Source organism: Hippopotamus amphibius, chromosome 12, assembly GCF_030028045.1.
Source record: "Hippopotamus amphibius kiboko isolate mHipAmp2 chromosome 12, mHipAmp2.hap2, whole genome shotgun sequence".
In the NCBI taxonomy this organism is placed as follows: Eukaryota; Metazoa; Chordata; class Mammalia; order Artiodactyla; family Hippopotamidae; genus Hippopotamus; species Hippopotamus amphibius.
In genome coordinates, this window is record NC_080197.1 from 27,936,019 (window position 1) to 27,963,730 (window position 27,712).

The 27,712-nt window shown below is 50.4% G+C and overlaps 1 protein-coding gene and 2 long non-coding RNA genes across 3 annotated transcripts; all 3 read right to left on the reverse strand.

Annotated features, from left to right (window-relative positions):
* Positions 1-3,286: 3,286 nt before the first annotated feature.
* On the reverse strand, positions 3,287-4,402 carry ID1 (inhibitor of DNA binding 1). The gene is made up of 2 exons (XM_057702325.1): positions 3,980-4,402; positions 3,287-3,745 (listed from the first exon to the last, which is right to left on the reverse strand). Exons 1-2 carry the CDS (start codon positions 4,400-4,402, stop codon positions 3,704-3,706), a joined length of 465 nt encoding a protein of 154 aa, XP_057558308.1. The 3' UTR covers positions 3,287-3,703.
* A 2,346-nt stretch (positions 4,403-6,748) lies between these two features.
* LOC130833094 (uncharacterized) lies at positions 6,749-14,461 on the reverse strand. The gene is made up of 3 exons (XR_009048415.1): positions 14,360-14,461; positions 12,584-12,754; positions 6,749-6,881 (listed from the first exon to the last, which is right to left on the reverse strand). It is a non-coding gene; the product is annotated as an uncharacterized LOC130833094 (long non-coding RNA).
* Positions 14,462-21,193: 6,732 nt separating this feature from the next.
* Positions 21,194-23,810, reverse strand: LOC130833095 (uncharacterized). The gene is made up of 3 exons (XR_009048416.1): positions 23,666-23,810; positions 23,071-23,162; positions 21,194-22,054 (listed from the first exon to the last, which is right to left on the reverse strand). It is a non-coding gene; the product is annotated as an uncharacterized LOC130833095 (long non-coding RNA).
* Positions 23,811-27,712: the final 3,902 nt, after the last annotated feature.

Genomic DNA, 27,712 nt, shown 5'->3' on the forward strand with positions numbered 1-27,712 from the left:
TGTTTCTATCTTTCAAGGCTATCATTAGATTTTTGAAAATTAAGAAATGACAAAACATGAGTTGTGAAGATTGTGATATGCATTGCATTTTTCCAGTTTATGTGTTTAAAACAAAAATATATAATGACCTGGTGTGATTTCAATTGGAAATAAGATGAAAAAGCTAAATTGGATGTCCTGTGGGAACGTGAAGGCCCTCAGAAGCCTGGTTTCCAGAAAGTTCTAAGCCAGTCCCTGTATGGCCTTGGGTGGGTCACTTCACCTCTCTGATGTCTCCCTTTTCTCATTTGAAAAGCAGGAATAGCGATGGGTTCACAGGGTGCAAAACATTTTACAGCAGCATATATCGAACATCTACACTGAACCAGTCCTGGTGCCAAGCTTTCCGGTTGCATCCCTTCAATTGATCCTTGAAGCTGAGGTTCAGGAGCCCATTTCCCAGATGAGAAAATGGAGGCTCAGACAGGCCAAGTGAGGAGCATCAAGCCTGATTCAAAGGCTGTGTTCTACCAGCCTCCCTACTAAAATGTTATCTTACCACTACTATTGTGCTGCTGTTGTTGCTATTATTAAAATGAGCATATGATAGCATCACCCCAATACAGCTTTGAGAATTAACCAAATTACTTTTAAGAGTTTAGTATAGTTCTCTGCACAGAAAAGCACTCTAGAAGTGTTTTAAAGAAAAGGAAAAAATCCTTCAGGTTTTGGGCCCCACAGCCCTGGAGAGGCAGGGTCCAATGCCCAAGGAACTTTGTCCCGGTTTTTCTCTGCGGCTCCCCCCACCCCACCCCCGCCCCGCCCCTCCCTCCCCACCAGCTCCTGCCGCGCCCCGTCCGGCAGGGTTAAGGAGTTAAAGATTTCCCAAGATGCGGCCCAAAGGAGCAGGGTTTTGTGTGCTACACACACACACACACACACACACACACACACACACGGAGAGCAGGGTTTTATGTGCTGTACACACACACAAAACGCAGCAGGGTTCTGCGCGCTGCACACACGCACGCACACACGTGCACACACACTCTTGCTCTCACACCCCCCGGCGGCCCCGGTCTCCCCCTCGCCCCCTCCCTCCTCGGGGCCCGAGCCTCTTATGCAAGCCGCCGGCGCCCGCCCGTTCCCAGGCCCGGCTGCAGCTGCGGGCGGAGGGGCAGGGCGGGGGCGGCGCGCTGTTTGTCTAGCGCGGCCGTGCCAAAGGCGGCGGGCCCCAGACAGCCAGGCGCCTCCGTACACCTGGGGATGCTCAGGTTAAATAGCTCCGCATTCCTCGGACCCAGCTGATGGAAACGCTCCCAGGCCGCCGCCGAGCCGGCCTCCAGATGGGCTGGGCCCGGGCCAAAGGGGAAAAGAGGGAAACGTGGAAGCCAGAGTGTGCCTGCACGGCGGGAGAGGTGGCCCGGCCCCCGCCGCATCCCCACCCCGGCCCCCGCCAGCACAGCCCCTTCCTCCCCTGGAAAAGGGCCCTACCGTGGGGGAGTCCGCGCGGGGACACGCCCTCGGCCCGGTGGGTGGGCTGGAGGGGGGTGGGGTGGGCACGCGGGAGGGAGTGGGTACACACGTGTGCTTCTGAGGACACTGCAAGGACATACAGGCCACAGTTAATAATGATAATTTATAGCTATCAAACTCTTAACTACGTGCTAAGTGCTTATTTCATTTATTCCCGATGACAATTCTGTGAAGTTAATGCTATAAAACAGCAGCCGGTGGTGAGTTGAGCGGCAGTAGCAAAGGGTAGGATTTACCTGCAAATACTGGGCTCTTTGATAGAGTCTAGAATGTGCTGGGGCCGGGGTGGTGCCTGGCTTAGTGTTAGTGCTCAATAGATGATAGTATTCATTATTATCAGTATTATTATTAAGGGATCCATGAAATCCTTTGTGCAAAGGGTCAAGAGTACCGTCAGGTTCATGGTGCTAGGCACTACTTACTTTATTCTATTTTATTTATTGACAAAATATATTAACAGTCCTTACCCTCTCTGGGACAAGTTCTTTGCCCTTTCTGGGGCTGTTACTACCTGTGTAATACCTGGCAGCTGCCTGGTAGGGATGCTCAATGGTTGGTGTCCCCAGAGGCCTAACAACTGCCTGGTAAGTTGGTATTTGAACTTTTGAGGAAGGGTTTGCCTGAATAAAGCTACCACCCCACCCCCACCGCCAAACCAGCAGAAACCCAGGAATGCCAGCCAATCTATAGAACACACTTAGAAACCCAGTGCGGTTCTGCAGCCCGTAGGCACACAAACCCATCCATTAAGTCAGAGCCAGGCCAAGAGGTGCACAGTGCATTTCAGCAGAGCACACCAGCCCAAACAGCTGGAGTTTGCTCACTTATCTGCAGAGTACATGTGCTCATATTTGCCCTTCAGCACACATCCCCATGTGTATCCTCATCCACACCCCCAGGCCTGCACACCAACAGATGACCCAGCCCCACAGCGTAACTATCAGTTCACTCATGTCACATACACAGGCCCAGACACTGATATGCACTCCCCCATGAGTACAAACTCACACACATGTCCAGGCAGATAGGTCCTTGCCAATGACACCTTCTTCCTGCTCAGGAGCTGGGGACTGACTCGCCCACTCCTCAGAACCCACACAGGAGCCCTGGGGGAGACAGAAGGTCTGTGAGCTGCTGGCATAGCCAGGCCAGGGTGAGGGGGCTGAGTCCGGACCCAGAGCAGGTGGCCCAGCAGCTGTGCCCAGGCTGGCCCTGCCAACTTGCTCACCCACTTGGACAAGCCTGGAGCCCCAGGGCATCCTCTGGGATCCAGGGTATGGTGGCCCATGGGGGAGGCACCTTTTACTGGAGAATGGGGCAAGATGGAAGTCCTGCCTCCCGACAAGCTGAGGCTCTGGCAAGTCCCTTTCCTCTGGGTCTCACTTCCCCCATCTCGGCCACAATGCAGGTGGTCCAGTGACCTGGTTCTCCAATGTAACTGGCTCCCTGAATACTCTTTAACCCAGAGGGGGCCTTGGCAGGTTGATCTGCATTTAACAACCTCCCCAGGTGACCCACATGGCCCAATGACCACTTTGAGAAACCCTAAAAGTCTAAAGGATTTAATTTTATGACACCAGGGAGCAGGGAAATGACCAGGGATGGGGGAGAAGAATAGACTTTAAAGACACCGGAAACACTCATTTCAGGTTAGTAAAAGCGACAGTCCAGATGTGGCCTTCCAGTCCCCTCTCCCTAGCAGCAGCTGCGAAAAGGGTCAGGGGCCACCCCAGCCCAGACCCCTCCCCTCAATCCAAGAAGTCATTGCAACTTTACCACCATCTAAAATATTTGTTTAATAATAACCAAGAAAAAAAAACCCACAGAACTATTGTAAAACAATATTCTCAGTCGGTGATCATTGTAATATACAATACAAAGCAATTAATTTCCTCAGAAATCTGAGAAGCACCAAATGTGACCATTTTTTAAAATGTCTGCTTTTCAAAAAATAGAAACACACGGGGAAGGGGGACTCCCCCAAGTCTCTGGTGGCTGGTGGGTGAAGAAGGAGGGTCAGACTGCCCTGTCAGTCCCCCAGCCCCGGGCTGGGTCCAGCAAGCGCCCAATGGCCGCCGATCTGTCTTGTTCCTCCCCAGCTCCGGCGAAGCGCTTGGAAGGACCAAAGAACACTTATTCCTCTCTCCCCTTGAAGGGCTGGGGTCCGCCTGTCCCCGAGGGCGGCGCTTCAGCGACACAAGATGCGATCGTCCGCTGGAACACACGCCGCCTGTGAAACGGAGACAGAAGAGGTGAGACAGGTTGGAGGGGACTGGGCTGCAAGCCCCTGTTCCCCAGGAAACCCGAGGAGGCAGCACCTTTTCCGATCTCCTTGGGCATCCTTGAACAGCTAGGTGCCCGAAAGGACGGGGCGGACATAGGGTCGAATATCCCCTCCCTCTCTGGGCCTCAGTTTCCCCATCCGTAGAAAGAAAATGCTCTCGGACTCCAACTCGGACCTCACCTCTGCCGCCAGGGCGCTGATTTCACCGTTGAGGGTGCTGAGAGGAGCCCGGGCGGGGAGTCCCCGGCCCCCTGGGGTCCCGACTTGGGATTCCGAGTTCAGCTCCAACTCCAGGTCCCAGATGTAGTCGATGACGTGCTGGAGGATCTCCACCCTGCTCACCTTGCGGTTCTGGGGCAGGGTGGGCACCAGCTCCTTGAGGCGAGAGTAGCAGCCATTCATGTCGTAGAGCAGCACGTTCACCTGCTGCTCGTCTAGCAGGGCGGGCAGGCGCGTCCCGGGGCCGCCCGCGCAGCGCGAGATGGCCACGCTCTGCTCGGACAGGCAGCGCACCACCTCGCCCGCGCCTCCCGCCGTCTTGCCCGCCTTCAGCGCGCAGCTGGGGCCCGCGGCGGTCGCGGCGCTGCCACTGGCGACCTTCATGATTCTGGCGTCGGGGTGAGAGAAGGCGAAGCACACAGAGGAGGCGAACGCCGGGAGTGGGGGATGAAATAGCAACGCTAAAAAGACTGCTATAGAAAGCGCGACTGGAGGCACACAGCCCGACTTTTATAAAGACGCCGCGAGCCCCCTCCTTGGGAGGCGGGCTCAGACATTCAAAAACAGCCAATGGGAAGTCTGGAGGCGCGGCCTAAAGCGCTTCTGGGTCCCGCCCCCTGCTCTACTAATGCACTCTCACCGGCGTGGAAAAGGGACCCGAGTCTCAAGAACACAGTGGGGAGAACACGGGGCAATGTCGCTAGTGGAGGCAAGGGCTTCCTTGGGCTTCTCGGGAAGGAGGCTAAACCGGTATTACCAATAACGAAAAGATTCCGAGAATCAGTCTTCCCAGGCTTATTTTCTCACTTCAGCTCCATTTCACAGATGAGGGAAACTGAGGTCCCGATGGAGAAGCAGCTGGATCTGGGTCGCTCAGAGACCCCAGTACTTGAGCCTGGGCTTCTGGACCCTATTGGAAGATTACCTCTGGGGCCCTGATCTCCCAAATATTTGAGCTGAAATTTAAAGCGGGTGGGCCCTCCTTTACTCTCTCCTCCCAACGCCCCCCCCCCCCCCGCCCCGGGGCGGTCTCCCTTCCCAATTCCCAGAGAATTTTGCTGGTTAATGTTCCTTGGGACCAGGCGGGTTTATCCAGGTCCCTTGGAATGGGAGCAATTAATTCTGGAAAGTCTTCCTCCAGGATTGGGGGCTGGGTCTCTGGGACCTGAGCGAGATAGAAGGCGCCCAGAGTGGACTGCCTTCCCTGACTCTCTCCTGAATTTGCAGCCCCTGCAAAAATTCCCCAAATCTGCATCATTAAGTAATTTGAATTTTTTTCTCCCTTTTTGCCTTCCTTCCTCCCCCCCTCCAAGACCTCGGATCAGGGTCTCCCTCCCACCGCGCGGCAGCTGCGGAGCTCGAGTCTCCCCCCTCCCACTCCCCCACTCCCGGGGCTGCTCTGTGTCAGCGTCTGAACAAGCGGCTCAGACCGTTAGACGCCAGGCCCGTGACGTCACCCATTCATAAAACCCGGACGGGCTGTCAGGCTGGCGCCGCGCGGGCGGTCGCCATGGAGACGGCAAACCCTGCCCCAGAGCTCCCCAGCTCCCCCCAGCTCCTCCAGTCACCTGCAGACCTCGGGTGGGAGGCCTGGGAATGCGCTCCTCGCGGGCGCGGTCTCTGGGCAAGGGTCACCTTATCTCCCCGCCCCACACCTGGGGATCTCTCCACCAGGCCCACAGCTCCGGCCGCTTGGGATTTTTCTTCACCGCCCCCTCCCCACCTCTAGCTCCCCTCTTCCCCCTTGGGGAAAAATTTCCCATTCCAACTCTGCTGCTGGGTGAATTTAGTTGAGTCTGGGGCCCTCTCCGGCCCTCTCTGAACCCTAATGTCTGCCCGGTATTTCGATAATGACAAAGGTGACGATTTATTGCGTTCTTACGGCCAGGTACTGTGTGAAGAGTTTGCTTTATCAGGCTTATGCGATCCCCGCCGCAACTGTAAAGAGGGGAGCTGTTTGGTTTCTTTATAGGAAGTAAGAAACCGAGGCTCAAAAAGCTTCCCAGGAGCCAAAGCTGTTGTAATGGCTGCATTATTATAACAAGGGCACTTTATTGTAATGCAGTTCCTTCCTGCCAGGGTAGACAGTCTGCCTCCAGAGCCTTGGATAGGCTAGAGGTGGGGAAACTGAGGCTTTATTAGAATGGTCACCCAAGGTCACACAGCGTTAGCGGGGCTAAACTTCTGCACTCACATAAGAGAGGATGATATCATGGGCCCTTCTCCCCCTGCAATTAGTTCACTGGGTATCAGCAAGTTTCCTTTTCCCACAGTTTGGGGCAGGGGCCGATAAACCAGCCCCCTGCCTCCACATCTGGAAACCAGGAAAGCTGATCAGTGAGACCAGCTTCAAAGGAGAGAGATCACTAATTAATTAACTGGATCTCTCATCCCCTTGACACACCCCCCCACCCCAAACTCTCCAAATTCCCTAGGCCTTGTTTCCCAATCCTCTGATGATTGGAGAGAACATTTTGCTGTGCAAAAGAATTGCTAAAGAATTGGAAGGACAATGAAAAACCAGAGGAAATTAGAATATTAATTCATTACCTAGCGTTTATTCATTGATCCAACAATTCTACATGCTGAATCAATTCCTGAGAAATCTACACACAGGGGCACAAAGGATGTCTGTTCAACATGTTTCACTGAGGTGCTACTTGCAAGAGGGGCAGTTGAAATAACTTAAATGTCCATCAACATGATATAAATTATGAATGGAACATCAATGCAGTGGCCTGGCTATGCAGCAGGTGGGAAGCACGGCTCTGAGAGATATCTGGATCCTACTGTTGGTGGAGAAAGCAGGTTTTAGACTGGGGGTCAAGGTAGGACCTCTTACTGCTCCTGAGTACATGTGTATCTGGAAATGCATTTAAAACAAGAGAAGAAATTATGCTACAGAAAAACATTTCAAACACAACCTTGTGTGATTTCTCTTATTTGAAGTTTTAGAACAGGCACCATTAACCCAGGGGGAAGAAAGCAGAATGGTGGTTGCCTCTGGGAGTGGAGGGTGAGAATTGCCAGGGTAGGAGTGTGGGGAACATTTCTGGAGGGATAGAAATGTCTGATGAGGTGCGGGTTACACTGTGTATGATTTAGTCAAAACACTTCGAATTATATGTGCACTTCATTGTATTTAAATTCCACCTCAATAAAAAATATTAGAAAGCAAAAAAAAAAAAAAAAAAAGTAGGATAAACACCAAAGTATTAACATTACCTGAGAAGGGAAAGGGAGCAATATGAAATCAGAATTTCACTTTGATCTTCACAGGGCTATTTCATTCTTCTGTTTTTTAAAAAAAACAGTGTTTTTGTTTTTTGGGTTTTTTGGCCAAGCTACTTGGCTCGTGGGATCTTAGTTCCCCCACCAGGGGCTGAACCAGGGCCCTCGGAAGTGAAAATGCCAAGTCCTAACCACTGGACAGGCAGGGAATTCCCTAAAACAATGTTACTGAAGTACAACTGACATGCACACACTGCATATATTTAAAGTATCCAATCTGATAAGTTCTGACATACATATATACCCATGCACCATCACTAAAGAATTGGAAATTAAGAAAATTGTATACTTCATCACCCCTAGAAGTTTTAATCTTCCCCTTGTAACCCCTCCCTCCCCTCCTCCCACCCAGTGCCCAAGCACTCTGTAGATCAGTTTGCATTTACTAGAATTTTATACACTCGAGTAGAGTATATACAGTGTATAATGTATAGAGTATATACTCTTTTTTGGTAGCTTTTTCAGTCTAGTTTCTTTAACTCAGCATAATTACTTTGAGAATGTTTATTCCTTTTTATTGCTGAGTAGTAGTAGGATGTGGATATACAACAATTTGTTTATCTACTCACCTGTTGATGGACATTTGGGTTGTTTACAGGTTAGTACAAATGAAGCTGCTATGAACACTTGTATACAAGTATTTTTATGAATCTATGCTTTCATGTTTTTTAGGCAGATACTTAGTAGTACTGGGTCACAGAGTAGATATTTATTTAACTTTATAAGAAACTGCTAAAGTCTTTTCCATAGTGGGTGCACCATTTTCCATTCTTATCAACAGTATTAAGACTCCAGTTCCTCCACATCTTCTCTAATAGTTGAAAGCTCATCTAAGAGAGTGGCTGATAAAAGCTAAAAGCCACTCTAACAGATGTGTTGTAGTATTAATTTGTATTTTCCTAATGACTAAAGATGTTGAGCATCTTTTCATGTGCCTATGTGCCATCCATATCTCTCCTTTGGTGAAGATATTCATTTCTTTTGCTCATAAAAAATGATTTTTAAATAATTGTAGATTCACATGCAGTCATAAGAAATAATATATCCTTTACCCAGTTTCCCTAATGGTAACATCTTGCATAACTACAGTACAATATCACAAGATTTCACCTGATTACTGGTGAAATTCAGATTTTACCTGATTTATATGCACTCGTGAGTGTATTTAGTTCTGTGCAGTTTTATCACGTGTGTAGATTTGTGTGACCACCACCAGAGAGAAGACACAGAACAGTTCCATCACAAGGATTCCTTGTGCTGCCTTTTAATTTTTGTCTGTTTCTTTTAACTTGGTTGTTTGTTTTCTTATTATTGAGTTTTGAGAGTTCTGTATATATTTTGAACACAAATCATTTATCAGATATATGATCTATGAATGTTTTCTCCAGTGTGTGTCTAGTCTTTTTATCCCCTTAGTAATGTCTTTTGCACAGCAGAAGTTTTATTTTTTAATTAAAAAATGTTTTTAATATTTATTTATTCGTTTAGTTATTTATTTAGGCTGCGCCGGGTCTTATTGAGGCATGCGGGAGCTTTTAGTTGAGGCGTGTATGGGATCTTAGTTGTGGCATGCATGCAGAATCTAGTTCCCCGACCAGGGATTGAACCTGGGCGCCCTGCATTGGGAGTAAGGAGTCTTACCCACTGGACCCCCAGGGAAGTCCCAAGAGCAGAAGTTTTAAATTTGATGAAGTCCAATTTATCAATTTTTAATTTATGAGTCATGCTTTTCTTGTCATATTTTTAAAAAATCTCTGCCTAACCCAAGATCACAAAGCTTTTCTCTCATATTTTCCAGAAGTTTTATCGTTTTAGATTTTAGGTCTGTGATCCATTAGACATAGGTATTTCTCAAATATATTTTAATATACATTTATTTACTTATTTATTTATTGGCTGCCTTGGGTCTTCGTTGCTACGTGCGGGCTTTCTCTAGTTGCGGCAAGCAGAGGCTACTCTTTGTTGTGGTGCACAGGCTTCTCAGTGTGGTAGCTTCTCTTGTTGCAGAGCATGGGCTCTAGGCATGTGAACTTCAGTAGTTGTGGTTCACAGGCTCTAGAGAGCAGGCTCAGTACTTGTGGTGCACAGGCTTATTTGCTTTGCTGCATGTGAGATCTTCCTGGAACAGGGCTTGAACCCGTGTCCCCTGCATTAGCAGGCGGATTCTTAACCACTGGGCCACTAGGGAAGTCCTTGAATATATTTTTAAACAGAAGTGTATTCATGTACTACTTTGTGTAATAAAAGGCCACCTCCAAATGTTTAGCATAACTCCTGCTAGCCTGCCTGCTAATTAGGATGAGGTAGAATGTCAAAGACACTTTGCAGACAAAAAAGAGAGGGAAAGAAAGTCAAGGGACAATTAGGACCCCCAAAAGCTACGTGCACTTCACATTCATGAGCGTCCACCTCCTGCCAGGTCCTGTGTTAGCCATATCAAGACTTAAAAATTGCCTGCTTAGCCACACAAAGAAAGGATAAGTTCTACTTTGAAGGAAATCAGGGAGGCTTCCTAGAGGAGGTGACTTATCCTCTGGGCACTTTATTTGGGAAAAGCCCAAGAAGAAAAGACCTGACAGAGTGAAGTGAGTCAGAAAGAGAAAAACAAATATCGTATATTAACACATATATGCGGACTATAGAAAAATGGTGCAAATCAACCCATTTGCAAGGCAGAAACAGAGACACAGATGTAGAGCACAAACATATGGACACCCGGTGGGGAAAGCGGGGAGGCTTGGGGGACATGAATTGGGAGATTGGGATACCAAATTGTACACTCTAAATATATGCAGTTTATTGTCTGTTAAAAAAAAAACATTTAAAATCAAAAAAAAAAAAAAAGAAAGAAAAAGAAAAGAGCTGAATGACGATATGTGAGTGGCAGTAAAGCTTTGACAATTTGAAGAGAGACAGTTGGCTGTGAAATAATGTAAAGGGCTGGGCTTGGGGTCCAACAGCTCAGGATTTAAACCCTTGTTATACTCTGTGACCTGGAGCAAGACCCTTCACCTCTCTGAGCCTCTGCTTCCTCATTGGCAAAATGATAGAAGTTCCTACCTCCTTAGGCTACTTCCAGGAGTCACTGATATTAGGCTTGCAAAGCTCCTACTGTGGTCTTGGCACAGAGTAGATGCTCACCAAACAGTAGACAGTAACAGCATCTGTTCAAGTCCAGGCCTGGTCGTCTGGGACCCCTTTGGTTGTCATTTTGCTCCCAGGGGTTTTTAGTGAGCCCTGGAAGATAGGCTTTCAGACCCCCTGAAATATTCCCTTCACTCTGCTCCCCTCAAACTTCCCAACTGAAATAATGACACCCCCTTATACACACACCCACCCTAAGCCTCTGGGAAAAAGCTGGCTTCATTTCATTCCAGAAAATTTTCAGTACTTCTAGATATTGGTTTTTATCTCTAGCATCTTTAAGGCCTGACAAGGAGTTTAAATAAAGGTCGCCTGTTTATGTTTTTGCCAAATGGCCATTTTTTCTGGCCCTCTCCTTGGTAGTCTGAATTGAGAGCATTTGCCTCCCAACCCTACTACCAGGTCAGCTCAGGTAAACAGACCCCTCTTTTGGTGGCCAGGAAGTTTGGAGGATTCATTAAATGAACCCCCATGGTCCCACCCCAGGCTTCCACTACTAGTCTTTCAATTTTAGTATATGTGCTGCCGAAGCGAGCACACTACTAGTCTTTCAGAAAGCCCTTTACACACACCTGGAACCATCAGAATTTCACAGCTGGGACTGGCAGCAGCTGTGTGATTATAACACACCATTTCACAGATGGGAATACTGGCGCCCAGAGAGGAGAAGGGACCAGCTCCTCATACCTTCAAATCCTGGCTCTGTCATTGACAAGCTGTGCCTCAGTTTCCCCATGTGTAAACCGAACCTAACGCTTATTCATCTCTGTGGAGCAGTGGTGAGAATGAAATAGCTACACCAGGAGGTGATGGATGGGAAGGCCTTTCATTATTATGTCTCCGTCACCATGGCTCCCTTTCTGCCTTTACCATTCTTCCTCTGGCTTCCAGGGCTCAAGGCAAATGGCTCTCATTTTCTAAGTGCTCACTCTGAGTCAGACCTGGTTCCAAGTTTCACCTAAGACTGTAAGCTCAGGAGGGCAGGGACCACAGCTGTCCTTATCACTGCTGTAACCCAGGGCCAAGCGCAGTGCCTAGCACACAGGAGGCATTCAATGAATATTTGTTGATGAGAGAAAAACCACCCATGACATAGGTGGTAATATTATGTCGCCTTTAGAGCTGAGGTCACCAGGACCCAGAGAAGTTGGGTGACTTGCTTCAGGTCACACAGCTAGGATGTGGCGTTGAACCTAGGTGGTCTGGCTTCTGAGGCAATGGCTGTGAGGGGCCGAGGGGCTTATGTGCATGTGTGTTTACACGGTGGGTACATCCTTGTGGATTCGTGTACATGTCCGGCACATTCCCCACTGCCCCTCCCGGGAGTCTTGGACTCATAGGCTCCAGGGCGGTCCTGCCTGTGCCACGTGACCCACTCTGGCCCTGGCCCGGCAGCTGTTCCCCAGATGTGCCCACAGCGCAGTCTTCCAGCCGCCAGGCCGGCGCCTCTGGGCTGGGACTGCTGGAGCTGCGGGGGAGAGACCTTTGGCTCTGGCTGTTCCCGCCCCCTGCCCCCCCCCATAACAGAAGACTAAAGCGCCCCCTCCACACTATCTCCAGAACTCTGTGCTCAGCCAACACTCCTCTCTGCCCATCATGCTGAGAAGAAAATCCAAACTCCTCTCCGGCCTGCAGCCCCTGCTGGCACCACCAGCTCCACCAACCACATGTCCTGCCCCTCCCTTTATCTCACCAGCCACACACGGCCTCCTTTACTAAACTAGTGCGGTCCTACCTCAGGGCCTTTGCCCTTGCTGTTCCCTCTGCCTTGAAGGCTCATCCAGATCTTTATAAGACTCCTCATTCTTCAAGTCTCAGGTCAAATGTCACCTCCTCAGAGGCCTTCTTAGAACCTCCCTTGTCTATTCACTTTCTTTATTATTCATAGAATTTATTACCATCTGAAATAATCTTTGTTTTCTTGGGAATTGTCCATCTTCTCCACACCCTCCCCAGGCTATAAGCTCTAGTGTGGCAGGAACCACAACTCCTTCATTCACTGCTGTGTCCCTAGAGCTAACAACAAGGCCCGACCCAGAGAGGGTAAGCGACTTGCTCAAGGTCACACAGCATAGTAATTAAAATAGAGTAATATTTAGAGTAATATCTGTTGAATTAATGAATTGTTACCTTATGGTCCTCGGTTACCTCGTGTACAAAATGGAGACAATATTCGGACTTAATCCACAAGGTTATGACCCTTCAGTACTTAACACATGGAAAGCACTCAGAAATGGGAGCCAGAATACAGTTGTCTGTGCTTCCAGCCTCGTTTTTTCATCCCTCAAAAGCAGCAGGAGCCTGTGGGTGGGCATATGAGGGTGGGGGCTTCAACCTACCGTCCTTAATAGCTATGAAACCTCTGCCAAGTCCCTTTCCCACTCTGGACCTCAGTTTTGCCATCTGTAAAATGAGGCCTGTTGCCACCCCTCTATCTTAGAGTCCACTCCTGGCTCATGTCGGGGAGTACAGGGGTCCAGGCTTGGGTCCACCCTTTGCTTCCCATCCTGTTTTCCAAAGAGGCCCCGGAACAATGAATAGGGAGGCTGGAGCCTGCCAGTCTGGGCCCCTCTCTGGGTCCCCTGCAGAGGGCGGGGGGCCTTCCTGTGGCCTGACAAAGGACGACTGCTGCCCTGGGGTCTCAGGACCAAAGGGAGGGGCAGAATCAGAATCCGGGTCTAGGGACCTCCCATCTTAGGTCACTCAGCACAGGCCAAACCTGCAGGCCTGCACAAAGACAGTGCTACACATGCACACCCCAAGTGACACACCTACACAACCAACACAGCATGTATGTGCAAACTGACACGACTGTCACATTGACTGACAGCAACATCTCAACACACACAACCAACAGAGCAGCCTGCCAAACCCACAACACAGTGCTACACAGTAAGGACAATCAACACACTGGCATCAGAGCACACAACCCAAACCCAAACCTGCACAACCAACACATCAACAAAGAGAGACCAAGGAGGCTGCACGTCAAAACACCCAATTGTCACACTTAACAGAAGCGCACTAAAGCAACACGCTACAACAACACCCTCAACACACACAAGCCAGACACACACCCTACACTCACTGCAACACACGTTCACCCAACACAACAGACACTTACACCTAGATCTGTATCGCTCACACCAAGATGCTGTCACACAGTGCCCACACCTTAGAGAAAACAACCAAATGCAAATCCACAAGCCAGCTTCCCCTGTGCACTGGCTCCCTGAAAGGCACGTACCCAACCAACACCACCTTCACCAGTTCAAAGACCCCGTACTGCCTCCCACCACCCCCAAAGTCTTTTTATTTTAATTTTATTATTTATGTATTCATTTATTTATTCGCAGCGCAGCTTGAGGGATCTTAGTTCCCCAACCAGGGATTGAACCCGTGCCCTCAGCAGTGAAAATGCAGAGCCCTAACCACTGGACCCCCAGGGAGCTCCCCCCAAGTCTTTTTAGATGTAGAGACCGCCTCCAAAACACACACACACACTTCAGAATCCTGCATAAGCCCCAAGGACACACAACCACTCAACCACACCCACCTAGCCCCCAGGAACTCATGCCCAGGAATGTAGACCTGGGCTCTGCCCAGGTTAAAGGCATGGCAGCTGGTCTGATCCTGGCAGCCACAGAAGCTGATGCCACCAGCCAGGCACGTCCCAAGCCAGGGCGCCCTCTGTAGAGCCTGCAGAGATTACCACCCCTGCTGCAAGGCCCATGCAGGCCTATGGACGTGGAAGGAGAGAGACTGGGCAAGAGGCCTCTGGTGCGAGGCTTTGGTGAGTTCCCTGTATACCCACTGAGAATGCACAGGAGGCCCCACAGTTCCTCTTCCCAGAAGCAGAAATCCCCTCCCCTGCCTGGTGTCCAGCCCGGCCCTCCCTTGACTCACCTGCCCCAGTACACCTGGTGCCCCCTCCTGCCCTGGTGCCCGGAACCCGGAACCAGCTGAGGGTGTGTCTCTCAGGGCCTGCCCAGGTGCCTACCCACCCCAAAAAGCCTGAAGCAGTCCCGCCCTCTCTGTTCACCCCAACCCTAAGTACCCTCCGACTGCACCCTTGCCTCAGGTCATGGGTGGGGCTATACTCCTCAAATATTGTGACTCAGGTCAACCTCTCAGGTCTTTTTAAAAGTCTTATTATTTTTTGCTGATGCAAAAGCAGAACTATTCTGGTTAAAAAGGAAGTCAACACCTCAGAAACACTTAAGGAAGAAAGGGGCCCTTTTCCTAGAAGACTGCAGGGTGAGGTCTCTCTGGAAAAGAGCTCTGGGTTCGCATCCCAGTCCACTACTGATAAGCTGTAGGTGTATAAGTCACTTAATTCCCTCGTTTCTCAGTTTTCCCGTCTGTGAAACTGGGGACAATAGGAGTTCCCATCTTTATGAGGATTAAATGAGTTAAGTCACATAAAGAGCTTAGAACAGTGCCTAGCAAAGTTGGCATTCAGTAGACACTAGTTATTATTATTACTGTGACTCTTCCACCTCTTCTAGAGATAACCCCCCAGTGAAACAGGTGGGTACATGCTTCAGCACTGAACTTGGAACTTTAGAATCATGAAATGCCAACCATTCATTCTGTAAACAATTAGTGCACCCCAACTCTGTGCTAGACACACCAATGAAAGACAAAGGTGCAAGCTGGTGCCTTCAGGGAGCCAGGTGGTTAGTTCCTGGCTGCTGTGTCCGATGCATCTATATGCCCCCCCTCCCAAGGGGGCACTTTGCAGGAACTAGAAAGAGGAGCCCCTTATTTCCAGGGGATGAAGCCTTCCAGGAGCACTCTCTGGAGCACTTTTAGGCTCCTCACAGCCTGCATAGTGACCCTGCAAACCTGGTCCCTACCTGGAGAGCTCACAGTCTGGTGGGGCAGGAAGTTCCCAGAGCTGAGATGGGGAAGCACAAGGGGCTGTGGGAGGCGTGGCCTGGGAGATACCCCAGTGAGCTAAGGGAGATCAGGGAGGCCTTCTTGTAGGAAGAGGTAATTTGCCAGCTAAGATGAAAAAAAAGTGAGGAAGGACAAGGCAGAGGCTCCTGACCCTGAACTTCTGTACATCTGGGATGTACACAGGCAATGACGGCCACATCAAACTGCAAAAACTTCAAAATCCAGTCATGTAATGTAAGTTGGTAAGGATATGGGAAAGCAAAAATTCTCATTCATCACTTGTGAGTATGTAAACTGGTATGATTATGTGAGAGCTCAATTTGGCAATATTGAGTAAAAGTGAACATGGGAATGCCCCATGACCTAGCAGTTCACTCCCATGGACATACTCTGAAAGTTCTGCCCTCAAGATGCCAAAGACACAGGGCAGGAACACCACGGCTGTGTCAGTAGCAGAGCAGATTGAAGACTACCCATCCGTCCAACAACAGGAGAACAGGGAAATGAAATGACAGTGGAGTGGTAGATAGCAGTTAATAGGAATGAACTAGACCTGAATGTATTCTGCTGGATTCGTGCAAAAATATGATGCAGCTCAGGGGAAAACGCAGAATGATTTTTTTTAAAGTATAAATTAAAAAATCCTCACACACAATGTTAATAAATTTCTGTGTAGTAAAAATATAAGAAAACACAGCCTGGAAGAAACATGCCCATGTCGTGTTATTAACTGGGAGGTGGAGGTGGTGGCAAGTAGTCTTGGAGAAAAGGGCAGGGGCGCTGGTTACCAGAAAGCTAGCACTACCCATAAGTTTTATTCTTTAAAGAAGATGGGAGGGGGAAATTCCCTGACAGTCCATTGGTTAGGACCCGGGGCTTCCACTGCCATGGGGCCCGGGTTCGATGCCTGGTCAGGGAACTAAGATCCCCGTTGCCGCGAGGGGGAAGTGGAGCAAACACATTAGACTGCCGGGTTGTTAGCTCTGGGTGGTGGGACTAGGGTACTGGAAACACAAATCGCTATATTTCTCCGTCATTTTTACACCTCACGAAAAAAAGCATTAGGCAAGCAAGGAGGGGAAGGGGCATTTCCAGGCAGAAGGGCCCGCGCAGTTAAAGGTTGGGGGATAGAGGTGGAGCGGTGCGCGGGGGACCGGGGGCGTCCGGGCTTGGCAGGAGAGGTGGGGGTGGGGCGGCGGGCGGGTCAGGAAGAGGGCGCTTCGCGAAGGGGCGGGGAGCCCGGGCACACCAATAGTCCTGGCAGTGACTTTGGGCCGGGCGCGTGGGGCCCCGCACCCCTGGCTTTGTTGGGGCGCGCACCTGCCTGAAGCGGGGGGCGTGCCGCCCCTTGGGGACCAGCCGCGCTGAGCAGATGGGCCGCCCCGCTTCCCGCGCTCGCCCCGTGGGAACCGACCGGGCGAGCGGGGGCGGGGGCGCCGGGAGCCGCCCCGCGGGAGCGGCGCACAGATGGGCGGGGGCCGCGGGCGGCGGCAGATGGGTGCGAGGCCGGCCTGGGGCCCGGAGACAAAGGCTCAGGGCAGATGTTCGCAGCCAGATGTTCGCGGGATGGGGGAGCCTGGGAAAAACAGACTTCCTTTCCCGCCGCCCTACCCCCAAAGCTTCTCCGGGCGGGCGGCGAGCGAGGTGCGGCTAGTGTGGCCAGCGGCAGGGGCAACTGGGAAGCTGGGAGCCTACGACAGGGTCTAAGGGCCTTTCTGGTGGTAGCATTTTACCTCTAGCTGCCCCCCCGCCCCCACCCCAACAGTCCCATCCTCTTGCTGTAAAGTACCAGTGAGACATCTCAGGAATCTGGTCTGAACGCCCCCTCCCCCATGTGACCTCCTTCCCCAGGAGGAGAAGGAGCATCAGCATGTGGAGGTGTCAGCACACCCCCGTCTGCACCACCACCACCACCACCACCACCACCACCACCACCACCACCACCACCACCACCACCACCACCACCACCACCACCACCACCACCACCACCACCACCATCATCATCATCATAGCGGCAGTAATGCTGGCTTACATTTATTAAGCACTTACCAGGGCTTTAAATCATTATCTCATTTAATTCTCACAGCCACCCTGAGTAGGGATGCTCTAAGCATCACCTGTAATTGAGGGATGATAAACACGGAAGTCCTGAATGACATGTGACTGGCAAAGGTCAAGGAAGGATTGGGTAGGGATAGGGTTGAAGTCTGGGGTTCTTAAAGCCTGTGGGTTCCCATATACCATGCCTCCTTTAGCTTCCTGTGTGCTAACCTCATTTCTTCATTCAATCAAGAAATATTTGGGGACTTCTCTGGTGGTGCAGTGGTTAAGAAGCCACCTGCCAATGCAGGGGACGTGTGTTCCAGCCCTGGTCTGGGAAGATCCCACATGCCTTGGAACAACTAAGCCCGTGTGCCACAACTACTGAGCCTGTGCTCTAGAGCCCACAAGCCACAACTACTGAGCCTGAGTGTTACAACTACTGAAGCCCTCTCGCCTAGAGCCCTTGCTCTGCAACAAGAGAAGCCACCGCCATGAGAAGCCGGTGCACTGCAGTGAAGAGTAGCCCCTGCTTGCTGCAACTAAAGAAAGACTGCTTGCAGCAACGAAGACCCAACACAGCCAAAAATTAAAAAAAAAAAAAATCAACAAATATTTGTGGAGCACCTACTGCGCCCCAGCCTCTGGGCCCCCGCTGGGATAGTATAGTGAACAGAACAGACAGAACTTACTATCCTGTGGAGTTTATATTTAGGGGAGAAGGGCACAAAATGAGCAGGGTAAGTGCAGTATATATTATCTCCTCTGGTGATAAATATTATGGAGGAAAATAAGACACAAAAGGGGGGATAGGGAAGCCTGGGATTGGGGTGGGTTGCAATCTTGGGGGGGGTGATCATAAAGTCTTCTCTGGAAGGTGATATCTCAGTAAAGAACTTGTTCTCTCACTTCTTCCGGCTACTGCGGGCAAAACACTTAGGCAGAGGTCACAATCAGTGTAAAGGTCCTGAGGCAGAAATGTGGCTGGTATGTTCAAGAGACTAATGTGACTTTGGCTGAGTGAGCAAGAAGAAGACTGCTAGAAAGTGAAGGTCATGGGGATATGGGGGGAGGGGCATAGCTGGATCTCAGAGGCCACAGGGAGGACTTTGGTGAGACAGGAGCCCTGGGATGGTTTTGAGCAGAGGAGGGTGGTGGCCTGACTCACTGAGCAGAATCTTAACAACTCTGATCCAACTGCTGTGAGGTTACTGTCCCCAATATACTGGAGGGTCGTCCCTGCTCATCTCCAGCCTTGTGTTTCTCTGTATGACAGCAGCTGGTTTAGATCAGAGTTTCTTAACTTTGAGGCTCGTGGATGGGTTTTCAGTGTTGGGTGAATTTGAGGCATTTTTTTGGGGAAAAGATCCACAGCATCTAACACATTGCCAGAGGGGTCTGTGAGGAATCTATGAAGTGTTCATAGCAATCTTGTTCATAAGAGCAATCAACTAGAAACTAAAGGTCCATCAAAATGAGAATAGTTAAATACACTGTGAAATATCATATGGTTTGGGAAATCACGAGACAGCACTTCCACTTTCAGGAATTTATACTAAGGATATACTCAAATGTGTGAAATGGTGTATGTCTAGGAAGAACAGCCAATTGGAAAAAACCCATATATCCATCAGCAGGGGATTGGTCGAATAAAGGCTGTTTTCTCCATATAGCGGAATATGTACATGCAGCTGTGAAAAACCGAGGAAGCTGCCTTTATCCTGGAATACTAAGGTCTCCAAGTATTTTCTTAAGTAGAAAAGCAAAACGAAACAATTTGCAGAGTAGCAGGCATAGACTGCCACCACTTGTGTTTAAAAAGAAGAAAAAAGAAAATATATGCATTTGCTTGTAACTCACTAGAAAACTGATCACCGAAGCTGCCTCTGGGAGTGAAAAGGGAGATGTTTGTACTTTTTAAATTGTGTACCATGAGCATGTATTACCTATTCAAAAATGAAATAAAATTAAAATGTAAAGGGGAGAGGTCTGGACCCAGAAAATATTAAGGGAGTGTGCTTTGTCTCCGGGTTTTCCCCCCGTCTGAGATTGTGTGGTAAGGAGACATCTGTGAACCAGTCTGAGAAACTCAATGGGACCCGTGACTGGACCTGAGAATTGCTCAGCCACAGCCACCTGGAGGTGGGACCCACAGCTTGGAGGTGGGAAACACCCTGTTGGAGGTTCTGAGGGCTCTGAGATGAGAGCATTTCTAGAATTTACATTTTTTTCTTTAACAGCTTTAGGAGATATAATTCACATGTATTATACAGTTCACCCATTTAAAGTGTACAACTCAATGGTTTTTAGTATATCATCAAGTTGTGCAACCATCACTACAATTAAGTTTATAACATCTTCATTACCCCCAAAAGAAATCTATTAGCAATCACTTCCCATTTCCCCCTACCTCTCAGACTGTGGTAGCCACTAGTCCACTTTCTGTCTCTATAGATTTGCCTATCCTGGCTATTTCCTATAAATGGAATCATATAATATGTGGTCTTTTGTGACTGGTCTCTTTCATGTAGCATAATGTTTGCAGGGTTTCTCTAGAATAAACTTTAAAAATGCCCAGAGAGGGATTTCTCTGGAGGTCCAGTGGTTAAGACTCTGCGCTTCTACTGCAGGGGGCCCGGGTTTGATCCCAGGTCAGGGTCTCGCAGGCCGCACGGCACGGCCAAAAAATAAAAATAAAAATAAAAAAGTAAAATAAAATGCCCAGTTACTCCAGCAGGCTTCATAGGGGTTGCCTCTGGGGTTGGGGTGTGTGATCAGGTTGGGGACGCAGATTGAAGGTGGACCTTCCCCTTTCTGTGGCATGTACATGATTTGCTGTTTCATGATAATGTATCCCTTATGTTAAGGCTGATTAAAATGATAACATGTATTCATTATAGAGAATTTGGACATGTAGATCAGCTCTAAACAAAATAAAAATCATCCTTAATCCTTTCCCTACACCTATGAATGCATGGAGACAACTTCTGAATATTGAAGGGGGTGGGGCCTGGATTTGGGCAGGGCGCAGGAGAGGCTGTTTCTGTGCTGGGGAGCAGCAGTGTGTGTGGAGGGTGCTGTGGTCCAGGGATTTCCAAGATGCCACTTAAAGAGGCTGCGACTTTGATTTTCTGTTACTTGCTGTGACTGCCCTGCCTCTTCCCACCCCAGTCTCTTCTGTTACTTATTGCAAGGTGGAATTACACATTTATTTGGGGAATCATTTATTCATGAGCATTTTGCAGAAGGTGCTCAATAGAAAGCAAAAGATAATGAAACAGATTCCATGACCCAGGGAATAAATGTGTGTTTCGTTTCTCAGTTATGTCACTCGTGCAATCCTCAGTTATTTATCACCTACTGTGTGCCAGGCTCTGGCTTAGTCCTGGGGAGACAGAGGTGAGTAATATTTAGATCTCCCACCCTTCCTGGCTTCCCTAGAGACTTTGGTGTGGGCTTTTCCAGGGTCACTAATTCAATACTTGTGAGGTTAATGACAATGGCAATAACCGAAAGTAGTGGTTAGGGTTTCAGGCTCTGCGGTGAGGCAAACTGGATTCATAGCTCTGTTGCTTTGGGAACTGTGGTGCTCCCGACATGAAGTCCATCTTCCCTGGGCCTCAGTGTCCTCTTCTACGAATGGATCCTAGCTGTGCCACCTGCAGGATTGTGGTGGAGATGCACTGTGACAATGATGCTACGTGCTCCATCCATCCTGGTCTCACATCAAGTGGTGGTGATGGCTGAGAGCTTATCATTGACTCCACTCCTCATCTGTCTGCAGTTCACTTAGCACCATTCCCAACGGAATCCTTCCAGCCACACTGTGACTTAGGTACAACCACCTCCATTTTGCAGATGAGGAAACTGAAGGTGCAGTCAGCTAAAGAGGGAGTGAGGACATGGGCTCTCACTGTTTGACTCCCAGGTAGAGGGGGCCAATGCGCTGGGGGTTGGGAGGAAAGGGCTCTTCTCCTCCACCCTCTTCCTCCCTTCCCTGGGAAAATCCAACAGGTGGTGGGGCCTCCGTGCTGGGGGCCATTGTGCGGGGGGCCTGGGAGGGTCGGAGGGCCCAGTGTGTGTCTGGGAGAAGATGGATGCCTTCATTACCATGTGAATCCTGGGAAACTGCCTCCCTGGCTGGGTGGTGGGTGGGCGTGGGCCGTGGGGTGGGGGGCTGGGTGTTCTCAGGCCTGGACCACACAGCGGCTGGGAAGGGGGTCTGCGTGGAATCTTGAGGGACCCATTAAAAAAACAGATAATGGGATTTCCCCTCTTGTTTAATTTCTTATTTTAGGACATCTCCATCCTGTGGGGCTTAAAAGAGACACAGATTGAAAACAAAAAGTTTTTTTTTTTTTTTTTAAGGAAGAAAAAAACCTTTTTTTTTCCCCTCTCAGTTGCAACTTTCCCACTGATTGTGCTGCACATATGGGAGTAAACAGAGTCTGAGCCTTTCTCAGCATCTCCGTGGGGGCATTTCCCAGTGTTGTTCCCTGAATGGCTCTTTCATTCATGGAAAAGTATGTCCTAGGTAAATCCAGGGTGATTAGCAAATAATTGCCGAGCAAATTGGGAGAAGTAGGTTTTAGGCTTAAAAAACAAGGTGTCATCAGTATGACTGGAGCAGAAAGGACAGGCCAGTGCTTGGACAGGAGGCTGGTGGTAGAGAGAGAATAAGGTAATCAGAATCACAGCAGCATCCAGTTAGGGTTATAAACTGGGTGTCCCTATTTTATAGATGAGGAAGCTGAGGACTCAGCCAGAGGGGAGCACGGACCACAGCACAAGACCTAGAACACACACCGACTCACACACGTGGGCAGAAAGCAGGTGGATCAGCGCACATGTTCACCAGCTCGAACCAACAGAGCCTTTCCTCAAACCCTTTCCCACCGCAAACCTCCCATAGTCACAGGGGATGGTCCTGTCTCACTCTCTCTTTCTCACACGCACATCAATGCAGGCGCTGGCTCACAAGCATTCTCACAAATGCACACTCTTAAACACATGTAATAGATCCAGACATGTAAGCACGCGTTCACAACCACCACCAGGTAGAAACACATCTCCAGCACTGCCCCACATAAGGTTTCTGCATCCTACACTTACCTACACACTTGTACAAACCCCAAACTCACACAGATTCCACAAGAACACACACTCTTTCTCCCTCACACACAGGTATAGCTGCGCAGAGACCCTCTGAAGCAGAAAGGGGCCCGGACCCTCCTCCCAACTCCGCACCATGGCAGCTGCCTTTCCAGCCTATGCTCTGGGTTTTCTCTACTTCCCCCCACCACCTACCACCTTTGATGTGTGTGTCTTGTGTGCTTCCACCTCCCCTCCCCTTCCAGGGCCCCAGCTGGACCCTAGGGTAGCCTGAGAAGGGGTGAGCACTCAGCTCTCAGCAGCAAGGGGGGTGCCTACTTGTGGGGCACAGGCACACGGAGAGGCCCTGAATGCAGCGCCGAGGGGCTCAGCTTTCTCTGGGTCCCCTCTGCCGCCCTCCCCCTCCACCAATGGCTGGTCCCAGGGGGGCAAGGGGCCGGACCCCTCCACAGCTTTGAGGAGGGCAGGGTGCAGTGGGGAGGAAGGGCCCATCACTGACCCCAGCGGGTCTCATCTGCCTCTCAGGGGTCTGCCTTCACATGCAGATGGCTTATTTGTCTCACCTGGTCTGCCTTAAAATGACAAAGAGGTTGGATGCTGTCTGGGTATTACAGGAGATGACATCTGACCAAAATGAGAAGGGGAAGATTGACAACTATGGAAACAAAATAAACGTCAAAATATTTTGCATTGTAGATATTATTTATGTTAAAAAAAAAACGTAATAGAAAAACAGTCTGAAATCTAGGTTTAGCTGTTTACAGCAGTAATCTCCGGGTGGCAGGAAGATGCTGTTTTATTTTCCCATTTTTTTTTTTTTTTTTTTTGGCACACGGGCTTAGTTGCTCCGTGGCATGTGGGATCTTCCTGGAGCTGGGATCGAACCCATGACCTCTGCATTGGCAGGCGGATTCTTAACCACTGCGCCACCTAGGAAGCCCGATTTTCCCATTTTTTAACACATATTCTAATTTTCTACAAGGCATGGATGCAACTTCTAGATAATAAAAGTTTTTACAGATGAATACTGAATGACATGAAAAATGACAATGGGGTGGTGGTCTCATGTGAGCAGAGAGCTGGGGAGGCTCTTGAATGCTGTGTGGGCGGCTCCCTTCCCTGTGCCTTCATCTCCTCATCTGTGTGATGGAGACTCACCACATGGAGGATGTGAACACTTGGGATGGTGCTTGGCACACTGAATGCTCAGTAATGGTAGCTGCTGTTCTTTTTCTTCAATGAAGGTTTCTGTTCATACTGCCCAGTACAGACTGGACACCTCCTGGGTGCCTGCAAGGATGGGTGTGTATGAGTCCTTTAGGTTGGTGCACGTGCAGGTTCACACGCATATAGGTCTGCCTTTGTGTGCCCCGAGCACACCCAAAGTATGTGCATTGCATGAGGAGCACTGCACTCCCATGGGGGCATCAGGCACATGTCCAAGTGCCTGCAAACAAGATCACAGGCCCTTCGCTCAGAGTACATGCTGGGGAGGGGGAAATGCTGTTTCAATCAGTTCTCTACCTAGCACGCTCATCCCTTGGTTCCCTTCAGCTCAAAGCTGCTGGGAATTTAGGCTTCTTCCTGGCACCAGAATAGACTCAGGGTGCCTTCAGGGGTCTTAGGACATTTTTAAGGGTGGGAGTGGTATGGGTTGAACAACCTCCAAGGAAGAGGAAACTGGTCAATAGAGTTGGGACACATGGGTTCGTGGCCCTGCCATGCTGCTGAGGGATGCCTGGATGACCGTGGGCCCACCCTCTGGCCTGCTTTGAGTTCTCAATCTCTCTTGTTCATGTGCCCCCATGGCCCTTACCCTTTATCACTCAGAGCACAACTATCGCTGACCTGGAGCCCCATCCCTGGTTTCCAGGCCTTCCTAATTTTAATGCCTAGAAAGGACGATGTCACTCCCCTGCTCAGAGTCCTTCTTTGGCTCCCGCTGCCTCCAGGATAAAGCCAAAGCTCCACGGCCCGGCCTTGTGGGATCTGCTCACCTTTCCTTATCTCTCATTCTTTTCCACTCTGCTGGCCTCTTCCCTCTACCCAGACTGGGATCCTCTCCTGGAAACAGTAAGGAAGGCTAAATGAGCTTAAATTCCTCACTCCTCTGTTTTAATTTGGAGTCCGACAGATTTGTGTTCAAATCTCATCACTGTCATTTCTCAACTCTTCGCAACTCAGAAAGGTTTCAGACCCTTTCTCAGTTTTAGGGGCTGCCTTTGACAGATGGAGATAATGGCTGATACTTCTTTTGGCTAGGGATGGGTTTATTTTTATTTTCAATTGTATTTGTTTTTGAAAAATTCAAAGATTAAAGAATACAAAGTATACTAAAGATTACACATACAGTAAAAATTTCCTCACAAGCCACCTTCATATTTTTCAAGTCCTCAAATTTACCCAAATTAGTATCTCTTTTTACAACATCTTGTGGACTCTTCCATAAATATCGTCTATTGGGGACCTGCTGTATGTGCTTTCCATGGATTATTTCACTTAAATCCTCACAGCCACCCGTGGGTCAGACGAGGCAACTGAGGCTCCGAGACCAGAAGCCAGCCGCTTGCCTGAAGCCACACCGTTGGTAAGAAGCAGACCCAAGACGACGTGAGCGTGTCCATTTACAAAGCACTTTCTATGCGCCAGTCCCCTAGGATTGTCCTAGACCTGAGACATTCAACAAGTCATTTAGCAAATACTGAGTGCCACTCTTTAGGTCACTGGGCCAGGTGCTAGTTTACAACGGTGGGGAGGGAAGCAAAGGCTCAGCCCTCCCAGAGTTTATATCTCAGCAGAGATGGCCCGTCGCTGTTGCCCCATTTTCTGGGTAAGAAAACCAAGGAACAGAAGGGAAGGAAACTGACCTGAGGTCACACAGTGATAAGAAAAGAACTGGGATAAGCAGACGCATTTTACTGGTGGGGAAACTGGGGCGCAGAAAAGAGAAGTGACTTGCCCAAGGAAATCCTGCTAGTAGGTGGCAGAGCTGGGATTCCAAGGCTCGCACGGTCTTGGCTTCCCTGCGCTTGACCCCTCCCCTCAGGGGCGGGGCCACTCGGGGCCCCGCCTCACCGCTCGCGCCCGCCTTCCTGGCAGCCCTCGCGGCTGTTTCCTGCCTGCGTAGCTGGGCGGGCGGCTGGCCCATCTGGCGGCCCCCACGGGGCGGCGCGGGGAGGCGGCCCAGACTCGCTGGAGCCAGGCGCCGGCCCGGGCCCCCCTGCCCGCCTGGAGAGCCCAGGTGTGGCCGCGGCGGGGGTGGGGGTGGGGGTGGTGCCTTCCTTCCCGCTCGGCCCTTCCTGACGCACCCGGGCAGGAAGCTGCCTCCTCCCCAGCCTCCGCCTCCCACGACCCGGCCTGGAACGTGGAGGGAATCCTAGAGGTGGGAGACCTGGGTGGGCAGGGAGCAGCGGGCCCCACCTGTGGTCTCCACTCTTTATGAGACCCCGGGCAAGTCTTGCCGTTTTTTTCGCGTGGGGGAGAGAGCACTCCCTTTTCCCGTTTGTGCAGGGCTGGCTGAACTCTGACCTGGATTTCACAGGCTCTTGCCTTGCCCCTCAGGGACCCCTGACAGGACTGTGGGAGCGGGAGGCACCTCTCCTGTCTGAGGTCTTGACGTTATCATTGACTTGATATTATCCATTTGTTCAGCCATTTCAAGTCTGTCTCCCTAATCACAGCGTCAGCTGCGGAACCCGCACCTGACCTGTGTGCCCTGCTGTGCCCAGCAGCTTGACTGGTGCCCAGCTCATAGCTGGTGCTGAAGCCCCGAAGGGCATCTCAGGGCTTTACTGCCGAATGTGGAACCCCCCAGGAGGGTCTTACTCATTTCACAAATGAGGAAACAGGACAGAGTGGGCAGGCCTGCCCGTCACATTGAGGCAGCCAGCCTTGCTGTCAGACGCTGACCCTCTTCTCCAACGCCACCACGAGACAGGGAACCGGAATTGAGGATCCTGACTTACATCAAGAGCACCTGTGGTGAACATCATGATTCTGGGAGCCAGGCACCCTGGGTTCAAATTCCCCCTGGGCACTTAACTGTCTCTCTGCTTCAGTTTCCTTTATCTGCAGAAATGATGGTATGTACCTCACAGGGTTATGTGGATTTCATAAACATTTCAAAAGTACATAGCATAATGCTAGACACATATCAAATACAAATGAAATAGTGTACTGCAACTCTCAGCAGGGCTGGCCCTTCCCCTACAGCAGCCCCCTCCCACCTCCTGTAGTCAAAGGAGACTGAGGCCACAGAAAGGGACACAACAAATCAGGGGCAGAACTTAGGGATTTTGGAGCAGTTTCCCAAGAATCCACTCCCACCCCAGAGTGAGGCTGGCACTAGGCCCACCCAGCCGCCCACCCCTGCCTCTCCGGCGTGCAGACCAACCCGTGCCCGGCCTGGTGCCATTTTTCCATGGGACTCTGGCTGTGGCGATTCACATCTGGAGTCTAGACTCGGAGGCTCTGCGGGCCGGGCCTACCGCCCGGGCTGGGCCACCACTGCCCACTGTTTGCTCAGCTGAAGCTGGTTAATTGGAATTAGAGTGGCCTCTGCGGTGCTGGCTGGCCGGGCGGGCCCTGGACGGCCGCTGCCGAGGTCTGTGGAACATCTGGCCAGGCCAGGACGGTCATTAGGTGGCAGGCGCCCGGCGCCACTGCCACCTCAGCCTCCGCCGGGGGCCGGCGGTGACTCAATGAGGCCTTTGTGGGCTCTGGGCTGCAGAACCAACCGTGCTGTGTGCCTGGGCTGCCTGCCCCATCTGCCGCCCTCAGAGAGGCCTTGTTCCAGGACCACACGGCCTCCCCTCTGGAGGCAGCTAGAGTCGGCAGAGATCCGAGAAGTCCCTGAAAGGGAGCCCCTTGGCTGGGAGAAGCTTTTGAGATTTCCTACCCTTCCTTTCCAGAAGGCCCAGAGAAGCTGGTAGTGACTCAGGTCCAGGGGTCTGCAGAGGAGTTGTGAAGTCCTTTGGAACTCTGGAATTTGATTCAGATTTCTCAAGGTCAAATCCATGCCTATGGGTAAGCTGTCTCAACTCTCACTTGCAGAATGGGGCTAATACTAGCACCCATAGCTTGAGAGCAAGAGAATTAAGTGAAATTCTGTATTGAGGTGCTTAGTACACGGAACAGCTCCCAGTCTCTGCTCCTACTTGTCCTTTAGCTCCAAACTGTCTGGAAGCCACTGTCACTTTCAGCCTT